Below are 13493 nucleotides of genomic sequence, written 5' to 3'. Positions count from 1 at the left end.
AACAATTGTTTCGAACCTGTGAGCCTCTGGGGAATTCGGTAAACTTCGCACCTTCCGGTTACTCCCGCTGCTTCCGCTATTTCCCATTGTTTATTATTTATAAAAAAGCCTTTTTACTCTGTACCGCATCAAATATTTTTTTTATACTCCAAAAAAAAAGAAAAAAAATAATAAAAAAAAAATTAATCACTTGAAAACAATCATTTTCCCGATCACTTCACATTGTCGTTATTTAAATTTGTTATTCAAGTACATTGTAAATTTAATTATTCTGGTGACATAGAACCCGTGCATGGTCAAGTCATCCTGGGAACTTGTGTAAACTAGAGCGCGTCCTGTGCTATTGGTATCAAGGACTAAACTGGTATAGCTTTTACGGCCGTTACTACTAACTCGTGGTGGTGATGCTCGTAGTAGTTACACCAGCAAACTCCAACAACCAACTCGCGAGCCGTAGAGTAGGCAGAGGCATATTCCCCATTACGAGTTCCCATAGCACGTGGCGCGCTCTCACTCTTATCCCCTTCCGCGGACGACAGACGCTCCGTCATCTCCCTCAGACTCACGCACCACCCGACATCTATATCCCTCTTTATTATCTCTGTTCTTGTTCCTCACCTTACCTCTCTTTCGCGCTCCTGATCTCGACCATACAGCCTCCCTTGTTGGCATCGCGGCTGCCAATACGCACGGGCTTTCCCGTGAATCCGACCAATGGTCGAGCAGACCAACACTTTGATTTTTTTTACCACTTTTTAGTACGCATTCACATGCTAATGTTCCGATGTATTAACGCACACGGACAATATCACACGCTTTGCACCCAATATATATATGTATATTCACACATATATATTTTATCTCTGTGGTACATGTTGGATGGGATTAATACACTTCCACGATATTTTGTTGTCCGAACAAAGGTTTTTTTTTATATATATATTCAACCCTATTATTATATATTTATTTTTTAAAGATAATGACCTATTGTTGTTATGCTAATCCATATCAAGCATGACAGAATTTTTTTTTAATGTCAATTTTAAATTTAACTTCTTTTTATTAAGTTAAATTTTTTGTATCAAAAGAAAATTTTGAATTTTTGAATCTAAAATATTTAAACAGACAACAGATTGATGTACTGCGGATATATACCGATGAGAAGGGATGAATTATTGATTGCGTGTATGTCGACAAGTTTGATTACAATGAACATAACTTTATTGTGTACATGCAGGGTTATATACAGACGTGCAAATACGAGGGTGCTGGTTCTATACGCGGTTATATGGAAATGTTAATGCTGCGAATTGTCATGAATCTTTTCGAGTGGATGTGAAATAAAATTGCTGGGAATCTGCGGTTAACGAGCTTCAGTATAATATAAAAAGCTACAGAAATAAATAAATTAAAAAATATATGTGTATAGATGTATTTATACGCCAGGGATTTATGTAGGGGAAATGGAAATAAAGAGGGAAAATGTAAGCTTTTCTTGATGATATTGCCGCAGTAAAGAAGTCGCGAGTCACGAGTCACCCGCGAAGGAAAAAATAAAATAGAATGATACAAGGAAACGAGGACGTTAGTTTTAGTTTAAAGGTGTCCGCGATGTTGAGTGCTCAAGACCATGGCCATTAAAGCGTCACTTAACATTTATGAGCAAAAATGAAACAGAAAAAGTAAAAGCTGAGACGCTGGGAAGAAAATAAATAAGTCTATAATCTAGAAATAAACTTTATATATATCATGTTTAGTCTTGATTAATATTTTACGACTTAGTTTGTCTTAATAATAAATTACTTGATTGATGGCCGATCTTAATCCTCGTAAGTCTTCGTGAATAAAAAAAGTTAAGTAGGCAAAAGGAATTTTAAATTTCGACTTTTTTTTAGCTTCTATTAGTTATTTTTTCTTTGCGATCTTTGATTTATAATTTATAGATATTTATGCCGATTATATAAATTACCGATTACATGAATTACCGACAAGTCATAACTGTGAAAATTACCGGCTGGTCTGAATTCAAAGACCTGTTTTATCGATGGCAGCATTGGGATGATAATGTTAGTGCAAGTTGATAAAATAGATTTTAATGTTTACTTAAAAGTTACTTTTGATCGCAAGTTGACGAAATTGACATCCGAAATAAGATGTCAAGTTGACTGCAAAAAGTTGACATAACTCGTAAACTTCTGCTTTTCAAATTTTTTGTCCGCAACTTGATGAAAACTTTCTAATTTAATTTGTATTCTTATAACGGCTGTAGATTTACGTTAACTTATAGTTCATGATATACGTATATCAGTCAAAACTTGAAACAGTTGAACTTGACGTTAATCTGACCGAAATAGCAGACAGCAATTTGCTGATAGTCAAGCTAATGACAATTTACTGACAAAATGGAAAGCAAAAGTTATCATCCTATAAGTTGACGGAAAATGGTCTTCAATTTTTTCAGAAAGTTGGCATCAACAGTTACAAAGCCTAAAGTTGTCATCAAGATCTCAACTAATTGACGCCAACTTTCTGACCAGTCTTGGTATCAAGATAATGCAGAAATTCGAAGGTAAAGAAGAAAATAGTAATTGTCGATATTTGAACTCACCTCGGCATGTCTTGAAGCTGCTTAGCCCGCTGTTTGTGCCTGGATAAAGCGAACAGTAGTGCGAGAACGGGTCTCAGAGAGGTGCCGGTTGACAATTCCCCGGGATTGACAGCACCCACATCAGCGCCGAGGACACGGAGCGCACCCACGCATAAACTCACGTTTTCCACCTACATAACAATTAATTACTCCATTAATATAAATTACTCTCTATCCCATAATAATTAATGCTAAAATTTATTATACTGTTACTGTTATTATATTACTATTGCTATTAGTATTATTAAACTAATTAAATTTACTGGCAACAAAATTTATATTACAGGAGAGAAAATTAATTTAACGGTCGATCGATACCCAGTTGATCATCCTTTACTGCGCGATCCTGCCCCCGTATCGCCTCTTTACAGGGATAGGAAGGGAACCGCGCTTTTTAACAAATTAAACGACAACCGACGGTGCAGGAAATTGCAGCGGTGGCCCGAAAACAAATGGCACAGGCTCGGTATAAAAAATGCCCACCGTTCAGGGAAAATGAAAGACTACTTTTTTATTTATTTTATTTTTTTTTTCTGCGACCAAACGCTCAAGCTAATCATTACTCATACCTTCACCCCGACATTCGTTCACTTTATCTGCTTTATTCCAAAGCCCATTTCGATAGATTGAATCGTTACGCATATAGCGACCACAGACACAGACAATTGTCTCGATTGCCGCAAATTGGCTTCGACTTTGAGACTTTTATTTATATTACATACATTTTTATTACACTCAAATTTACTTTACTCATCCATTTGTCTTATTTTTAGCCACATCACCAATTGCTCAATCGAATTTCAAAAATACTTCCGCGTCCCAATAAATCGAGACCTCTTTCAATAAATACAAAGTCTCATAAAAATTTTTTAACGTCAATTCATTTAATTTTTTATTTTTTTCACTTTTAATTTACACATCATTAAAAAAATTTGAATTATCAAATTAATTCGCGCCTTTTACTGTCAATCAAAAATTTGAATAATTAATTTTCAAAAATTGAGTCACTGACTTTCCTATTTTGTGTTTAATTAAATTTCCATACATATGAAAATAAAAATAAGAGATGATGATTTTTTGTCTGGAATTAAAAATTTGAAGCTTACGACTTAATTTTTTTTTTTTTACGAATGCGCTGTTTTGCTGCTCTTTATCTTAGTAAACATGCGTATCAGTAATACGATGTATTACAATAGAAAAAAAATAATATATGTATACATATATATATGCAAGTTGTAAAGGAAACGTGACCGCCGTGACCACGTTGGTTGCAGTTGCACTAAGCGCCGTGTCCAGCTTTTGTTCCCATTGTTCTTAGGCTAATATACCCAAGAAGAGCTTGGGTAAAAAATAAAACCGCGCACCCTGGAACTACTGCAGTAAAACGGAGAACAGCAGAGAGAAAATATAAATTTTTTTTAAAAAATAAAATGTAACGCGAATAGTTGGAAAAGTTCTGACTCACTGATAGTTCAAATATATGCAGATATAGATGGAGATGATGATGGAGATGTAGATATAGATATCAGGGATACTAGATGAGTGAGTAATATTTAGTATATGTGCTGGACAACTCAAAGATAAGAGGGATGTAACATAAAAGTAAACCAAACTTTTAAAAAGTAAAAAAAATAAACGCGAGGTAAAAAATAAACACGTGGTAAAAAAAATGAGAAAACGTCAAACGTGTACTCACTTTGAGTTGTACATTTTTTAAAAGGGACTCGTGTTACAAAGTAAATTTTTTTGTTGTGGCTAAAAAATGTTTTTTACAAAGGAACGAATTTTTTTTTTTTTACAAAAAAGTTGGTTTGAATTTAAAAAAAAATTGAAATTAATTATTTTGATGGAATTTTTAAGGTCAAGATTGGATAAACTTGTAGTTGATGACTGTTATATATTTATAAATATATATATGGTGAAGAGGAATCAAGAACAAGGAGCAAATCGGGTTTTTTTCATGACATTCCGTCTCACATTGCTTTCCCCTTATATATATTTATTTTCTTGTTGTCCTCTCTCGTTTTAGCTTACACTCGTGTTTATTTCAAACTCCGTAAAGATAAGACGTTTGTATCCCTTGAGACTCACTAACTATACTATAGTAGTATAACTACACGAGCGGGATGAGAGACCGTTGGCCCGAGCGGGGACACGAGGACACTAAGACGCGGACGCGGACGCGGAAACTCGAGGCTGTCTTCGCGTAGATTCAGTCAGCTCAAGCTACTTAACTTCAGTATCAAAAAGAGATCCGAGTGTTTTTTCCGTAAGATCTTTCGGTAAGAAAGGTTACAAAGAGGAACCGGCATGATAGAGCAACTGCATTAGGACGACCTTAAGGTAACGAGTATTACGAAAGAGGGAAAATTAAAATAAGATAAAAACGAGCGTTGATAGTCCTTACGGCCATTAAGAAATATATTTTCTGAGATAACGCAAAGAGGATAAAAATATTTGAGAGGATAAATACAATATTTAAATCTCTTCTCTTCAGAATATTAAATGACCGTCTATTTAAATTTAATTTTGAATCATAATTGTTACTAATAAATTTAATTAAAATTAGGACACTTGGAAAAATTATCAAAACTCAAAAAAGTCTAATTTCGATTAGGATCAATATTTGTCATAGGTGTCAATGCCTGAACTCTCATCACTCTGACATATTTTTGGAAAAAAAAAATTTTAAATAAATTCAAAAACAATTTTTAAAAAAATTTTCTCAAAAATTAGTTGAGAAGAGTTGACTTATTTAAATTTCAAAATTTTTCTGTGATGTAGAAAAAAGTCAAATTTTTTATTATCGAGAGTAAAAAATTGCAACTAAAATTTATCGCTCAAAGTTTGAAAATAATAAATTTATGATCTCTGCACGAGTTTATCACTCGAGTTATGACTCTCTCATCTGACAGCCTTTATCAGAACGTGTTCATCTTATCATTCCAAAGGCAGCCAATCAGTGTAATAATTCAAAAAAAAATTACAATCAAATCCAAACAATAAAACTCGATACAAAAATTTCAAAAGCTAAAAAAAAAGTTGATAAATGTCGGCTGTAAAAATAAAAAAATAAAAAATTAATTATCGATCACTAATTGCGATTATTGATTAATAATGTAAATAAATGTATATATAAAAATAGTCCAGCGAATAAAAGTAAAAAGAAAAAGAAAAAGAAAAAAAGTAATTCCAGAAAGACTCGACGACACTCACGGCGCCTTAGCCCTCCCTCGCTCCCCAGGTTCAGATAAACCTCGTCCAGCTCTTGTGGGATATATCGCAAGATATCCTCATATGGTAGTGTCTTGGTCGTGTGCACCGCCACGGGTCCGCAAAAAATAAAACAACGCAGCGCGTATCGGCGAAAGGAACACCGCACAAGAAATGTGTACACACGATACAACACACACACACACACACACACACACACACACACACACACACACACACACACACACAACAAAAATTCAATACAAGTGAAGTATCAAAAGAAAATCCTCAAGTTGAATTTAATTCGCAATATAAATCAAACTCGAGCATTGTCAGCATGATTATCCAACACACAAAAATCTATATATTTTTCTTCAATAATTCTCATATTTATTTGGCATTTATTTTTTGCTACCCTCATTCTAAAAATATATATATAGATTTATTTTTGTTTACATAAAGGAAATAACACAATGGAAATATTGAATTAAATGAAAGGATTTCCTTCTTACGATTCCGACTAATGCCGTTACGAATTAAGAACATGTAAGATGTAGAGTACGTATTTATGTAATGCATAACATATTATATTTATATATATGCGGTGCATTGACGGTTGAGAAAAGTTTATAAATGCTGTCTTTATTTATCGCTGAGCACTTAAACTCCTTCTCTATCATGAACTCGAACTCGAACTCAACCAGGTGGCGAGTTTATTATTGTAGTTTGATCTTTAAAGCTGACGCTAAAATTGCCACACTGGATTTTCCCGTCTCTCCCTTACATTTAAAAGCTATCACGACATTTATTATTTTATTTATTATCAATTATCCGTAATTGTTCCTACTGCTCTTGAGTCAATAAATTTATAAATATCTCACTTGTGATGTTAATTCTAATTTATCCATTTTGTTTATTTATTTATGCCGGGGAATAAAAAAAATGGATACTAAACGTCGATGTCTTGCGGCCGTCAAGAAGCAAAACGACGGGACGGAAATAAACCGAATGAAGCGCCATCCTCGAGAATACTGTGCCCTTTAGTTGTTAATTTAGATTCTTTGTCACCTTTAATTTATGGTTTATTTTTTTTGTGTTATGTAGTCTACTTTATGGCAATAATAATAATGATAATTAGAATTTTTTATCGCTAGCTTTTATATAATTTTATTTTGCCAGCCGCTTAGTTGTTTTTACTGAATTTTAAATAAATTCTCCACTCAGGCAATGCCATTGTGAAATAGCACGATTCATTAATTTATTCCACGCGCTTAACCGGTAGTTTTATTTTCCAAAAAAGAGCCAAGAAGTTAGCATGCCTTTCTTTTTTATCGTGCAGCGCCTTTAAAGTGTTTTCATATATGTAATTTATATCAATTTAATTTTTTACTATTAGAAATATTTCTTATAATTTTTTAAATTTTTTTTTTACTTGTACTGTCAAAAATCAGGACGAAAACGGATTTTATTTCAATAAGAATTCATTTGAAAATTCACTGAGAAAATTAAATAAATAAAAAGTCATCAACTCTGCGTTATCCGAAAATTTTTAACCGCGAATTTATTTTAAAACTTTTACTTAATCGAAATAGACTTTGAGTCTTACTACTAAGCTGGATACTTCTATGCTAAATAATCCTGAAGGTTCATAGCCTACTTATACCCCTGCTTAGACCTTTTCGGACGTGATTGGTCGATTTGAATTTAAATGGAACGGATTTATGTTAATTACCATAAGTTAAAAATTAAAAAAACAACAATGAAAAATTAACAAGTATTTTTTTTAACACTGACCTAAAAATATAATTTTTTAATCAATAATTTATTGACTGAAATAAAAATTTCCTATTAGGTTTAATATTAAAATGAATTTTTGTCATTATCGGAAAAAATTCGCGGACAAAGTAACCGTAAAATTTTTTTTCTATCAATCATTTATTAATAAATATCAATACTTTTTTTTATTCAATCAGATAATTTATGCCTGAAGAAATAAAAAAAGTGATAAATGTTTATGAGTTAATTTTAATATGATTTTTTGGTCTGGGCCATGTGGATTTGCTTGGGTACCAGCTAACATACGTATGTGTTACTGATTTCTATCTTCTTGTTCTACATTATTATTCGACGGAGAGAGAAAGTGAAAGAGAAGAGTGAAGTATAGAGAGTGAAGAGTGAAGGGTAGAGAGTGAAGAGTAAAGAGGGTGACAGGGGTTATCCCTGTCTAAATATATATATGCCAGTTCAAGATGAAAACGAACCAGACAGACAGTCAGTAGTATTTTCACTATTTCATATTATATCGCTACTCTTAATTCCCGCTCGTCATTCGATCTGGCAATGCACATACTTTAAAACTCTCTTCGTATCACAACATGCTGTTTGATCGTATCTGATAATTTAATAAGATAAGAATCTTGTTTTACAACTCGTGTCTTCCTAAAATATAAAGCCGAAGAAAAAAAATTTACTCAATTATTTATTTTAATTTTTTTAAGTAACCGATAATTTTGTTGAAAAAAAAAAATAAACATGTCCTCAGATGATACCGAAAAACATGACACGTATACTGGAAACCGTTTGCCAGAAAATACCGGTATCGTATCTAAAAAAAAAAAAATACTCGCGTGCCGAGATAAAAAAATAAAGTGATCACATAATTACTTGGAAACCGGTAATGTATTTGAGCAATAACCAATATTATTTATTCAATCAATTGATAATTATATCAAACTGACATAGAAAAAAAAAAATTTATTTTTTAAAAATTTACAAGTTTATTTTCTCCACAGAAATAAATAATTTTTTGGCGCGAAAAATTTCTTACACGAAATAATTTTTTCTAATCTTTAAGAAATTTTAATTTTCGATGCATGGAAAATATTTCCTCGAGCAAGAAATTTTTTTCCGTCTAGATTTGTAACGACAATAAAATTAATTTAAAAATAATAAAAAAAAAAAAGTTTTATTGTTTCAGCAGACGTAAATATATTCTGTGTTAAATTTATCTTTTGAATTTACGAATAAATGGTTTTAAATGTATGCAGTTAAGTCGACACAATTGTTACAAGATCGAGAGTACAGTACGTCGACACCTTTGTAGAACGTCAAGGATACATCGAGAGCTGGTAATAATGATAAGACGTTATCATTAACGATGTTAAGAAAAGGAATTGCATCGGTACATATATATGTAGATGAATATAAGAATAACTAACCGAGTGAAGGAGTATGTGAAGGTATGTAAAGTTATATAGAATACGAGAAAGAAAAGAGAAATATACAGGAAGGAAGGGTCGTATGTTGAAAGTAATCTCTATGTGTCTAGGTAATCTCGAGGAAACTCACGTATATACGAATAGTGCCAAGGACCTCCAGTGATTCGAGTTGCGCAATATCGCGAGCGGCAATTCACCTCTTATGTATACATATAATATATATTTAACTTACAATGTACATACTCTGCTATATATGTACATTACTCTATGTATTGTGCTTTACTCTACTCCACATTTAATGGCAAATAGTTTCCTTGTATTTTTATTTTATCTAATTACCGTTTTTTAACCCAATGAGAAAACACAAATGTTTATTGTCCATTGTCACCTACACCATTATTTAGCTGTCATTAGTTTTTATTCTCATACAGAGAAAGTACACAGAAAAAAGGAGTTTTTAGTGCAGAAAACTTCTATTCGCCCTAAGAAATTTTTTGTATTACAAATTGAAAATGGAAATTTTATTGGGGCAAGGGAATTTCGGACGGTTTTCATTTACTGCGCAAGTGCAAGCCTCTCTTAAGAAGATTTTGAATGAAATTTTGAAATTTTTTTATGAAAAATATTTTACTTGAAAATTTTCAAAAGCATAATTGCTTGTAAGAAGAAAGTAGTGTTTCTAAAAGTTATTTTTTATCTGCGTACTATTTAAATAATTACAGTGACAGGACGTTGTTTGTGGTTTGTAAATTATCTTCTTAGAAAAATGTTGAGTCAGTTTATTTTTTAAAATTTTATTCATTGAAATAAAGTGGACAATTGACGTAAAAAAATATTTCGGATGCATCGTTAGCTGGCTAATTGATCTGAGTATATATATTTTTACTTGTCATCTTTTATGTATATTTATATAATTTTTTTTATCTAGTATTCACTCATTTTTTTCACTACCATAATTATGTTGAGGTTTTAGAATTTTTAAGCCTTGAAAATTTTTCATTGATTTTTATCATAAATAATTTTTTTTCATAAAAAAAAAAAAAAAAAAAAAATGCAAATATATGAAATTGATAAATATGATTTAAATATCAAGTTTTAGAGTTAATACATCATAATTAAATAAATAGAGAAAGAAACTCAGTGGGAAAGTTCTTGGCCAATAAAATAATAACAAACGAGTCACCTCACCCGCGACACGAGATTTCGATTCGCTCGAGTTGCTCGCTCGAAGGACAACTAATTTCTATCTATCCAATCCTAGTATCATAGATATCCATACATAATGTAAATTATCACTCTCAACACGTTTATTTGGGAAAAAAAAGATAAAGATATAGTGTAGCTGTACCTTTACCTATAAATATATATTTATATACTTATATTAGTTATGCGACCACCCGAGCGACATAAATACACGACAGTAATCAGCGGCGATGGATTATATTTATTGTAGATCGAGTAAAAAAATCCGACACACCTTCGGAAGTCTGAGAATTCGCTAATCCCTATTGAGTTTCGACCTCCATCGGATCTTGTGACATTTTTTTGTGTAAACACAATACTTGGTAAATATTTTACCTTATTATAAATATGTTAAGTAAATATATGCTGACGGAAAAAAATATGATTTCAAGGAAATGAAAAATATTTTCCATTTAAATAGCATTTAAAATACTTAAATTTAAAATAAATATACATATTGGTAAAAAAGTGTAGACATTCGGATTGACGGTGGATAACCGGAAGTCTCGGAATCCAGATAACCAACAAAGACACATATGACCGGGATAAATACACTCTAAACTAACTCTATACTTTATACTGTGACGGCACTTTGTGGTTTTTATTTTTATTTATACCATATCACCAATGAGACTTAAAACTTAGCGGTCTCTTTACTCCCTCCCACTCTATCAAACAGATTTATGTTGAGGAAATACCTCTCGATCTAATCTACGATTAATTTTTCTCACCATCACTAAAGTAAATCTCATTGCTCAGAGTGATACCGAATTTTCCATTCATCGAAAAAATTTTTATTTAAAAAAAAAAAAAAAAAAAAAAAAAAAAAAAAAAAAAGAAAAAAAAAATACTAATTATACATATTTTAAAATGCCGTAAATTAAGAGAACCGAGCGTTAGAACTTTTTTTCGGAGCGGAAGTTAAAAAAAATCTTACATGATTCACGGCCTCGAGTTGTCTCATCGATTTTAATTTTAAATATCTGGATACTAAAATAGAATGAAATGTCGCAATAAAGTTGCTCTACAAAATAAAAAACTCATTGTTATTTATTATATATATTAATGAAAAAAAAAAAAAAAAAAAAAATATTAATTACTGAGGAAAATTATCGGACAGTAAATCATGTTTGACGTAAGAATTCGTGGTATCTCGACGGTAACCGTCATCAAACAGTAAAATAATATTAGAGGATAAAGGTCAGAAACATAAATCCCGTACACCCAAGTAAATACTAATGCAGATACTTTTTCGCCTTCTGTTTCTCCATCTCATAACTAACAATCTCCTCGTCAATTAATTGTCCAGCTAAAATATCATCACTTAAAAATATTCGCGGTTCTATTTATAGACTTGTACAGCCTCTTTTTCTTTTTAACATCCATACATACATAACTTATATCCACACCCGCGTATCTCGTGTGTTCCTCTATCTAACACGTCTTTACTTACTTGTACATTATTATTTATATTTTATTTCCTCGAGGTCGAGGTGATATTCACAAGCACTATCACACGCGCTATTAATCCTCCCGAGTATCGTTTACAACATAATGTATCATTCCCACATTACAAATTTTCCCGCGTTTAAATTCAAAAATAATCCACCACAAGTAAAATATTGAACAGTCAGTCAATTAATGACAAACGAATTCATCAAGACCAGACAATTAAATTACGAAATATTCCCGCGTAATCAAGGCTCCTCCAATTAGCGGGATGAAAATAAATGACGGACTTGTGACAGCTGGACAAATATTTTTTTAAGTGACAAAAAATGCCCCAGTGGTTAAATTGAGATGAATATATATTTATATTATGTACATATACATATATATACATATATATGTATATGATTTATTGTTCACGTAACTTGTTGATTTATTTGAATAAATACCGTAAATAATAGTTGTATCGTGAGTATCGAATAAGTAGCTTGAGTACCTGAGTACCTGAGTACTTGTGTTACCGCGCTACCGGAGCACTCACTTGGCACTAACCGATGAAAGATCTCAGCACGCGAGGTATAGGTAACCAGTAAGCCGGGTAAGCCACCACACGGTGAGCCACACAGCAATTGGCCGTATATACCGTGCCGGCTACGGTTGTTGGTGGAGAACAACTAAAGTAAATGTATATATATATATATAAACTGAGAGTTACAGGGCGTGCAGACAGAGGAAGCGCGAAAGCTAACGTATGAGAAAGACAAACAACAATACTGGTAGTAATGGAGTGGGAAATACTGTCGTTGTGTTGTAAAGAGAGTACTCTTGAGTTAAGAATGAGCGAGTGAGTGAGGGAGTGAGAAATGAGAGAGACTATGGTGATGATGCTGATGTAGTTTTATTGCGGTTGTATGAGAGTATTTGTCATTTGGTTGTGGGAGTGGGAGTTGATACCACAGAAGACTGGACAACACTAGGTGGCCCATCACGAGATAAATGTCAGTGGCATTTATACCGAGCACGAATAAGTCTAACCATCAGGTAGAGCCAGATAATACAAGCCTCGGGAGTCTGGACTAAAGGCCCAGGATTTAACGGGCACCACGAACTGCGGTAGACTGTGCACAAATTTTCTTGACGACAGACACTAAAGAGAAGGAATGAATTACGACAGCAGCTAAGACCAGCAAGACATTGTAATATAACTTTGCCGGTAAGAAGACCAACCTGAAGGCTGTCTTTGCTTCTAAGTCGGCAGATTTGGACCTTTCACCCCCCACTCACTGATAAATATCTCCAAGTACCGACAAGAATTTACCTTTTTATTTATTGCATTTTGTCTATTGTTGCCCACTTTCTTTGTCCCTTTTTTGGAAATATTTTCAGATAAATTTCTAATAGAAGACCAAGCCGAGTTCACGTTCAAGTTAACATCCGAGCATTATGTCTACAGTAAACACAGGAGTTTAAATTAATAAATGTTCGGGAGTATGTAATAAAATTATGTAAAGTAATAATAACCAAAGGAGCTGAAAATGAGGAGTTTGTTGAATCGTTGGCTGGTTACATTAACGATGGTGTGTTGCTGATGTTGCTGATGCTGTTGTGTATCATGCGGGTCACAGAGATCGTGGAAAAGGCCGGCCCGGCGGCAACGTCTTTATTGGACCGTTATGCAGTGTGTGTAGTGTACCTACTTGGCCACTTGATCTCTGAGCGATTGC

At 32.8% G+C, this 13493-nt stretch overlaps 1 protein-coding gene across 5 annotated transcripts in view; it reads right to left on the bottom strand.

The window, feature by feature from the left end:
- Positions 1-13493, bottom strand: part of LOC103570929 (protein sickie) — a 97899-nt gene that overhangs the window by 51276 nt on the left and 33130 nt on the right. For 4 of the 5 annotated variants that reach the window (XM_053740490.1, XM_053740488.1, XM_014442459.2 and 1 more), the window contains one exon: positions 2609-2778. In XM_053740490.1, coding sequence (XP_053596465.1) covers positions 2609-2778 — 170 coding nt within the window. Of the gene's footprint in view, positions 1-16; positions 424-2608; positions 2779-13493 lie in introns of those variants that run through there. The other variant, XM_053740491.1, reaches the window with a different exon arrangement.

This window comes from Microplitis demolitor, chromosome 7 (assembly GCF_026212275.2).
Source record: "Microplitis demolitor isolate Queensland-Clemson2020A chromosome 7, iyMicDemo2.1a, whole genome shotgun sequence".
In the NCBI taxonomy this organism is placed as follows: domain Eukaryota; kingdom Metazoa; phylum Arthropoda; class Insecta; order Hymenoptera; family Braconidae; genus Microplitis; species Microplitis demolitor.
The sequence above is the reverse complement of the archived record's forward strand: the minus strand, read 5'-3'. Positions and strand labels throughout refer to the sequence as shown.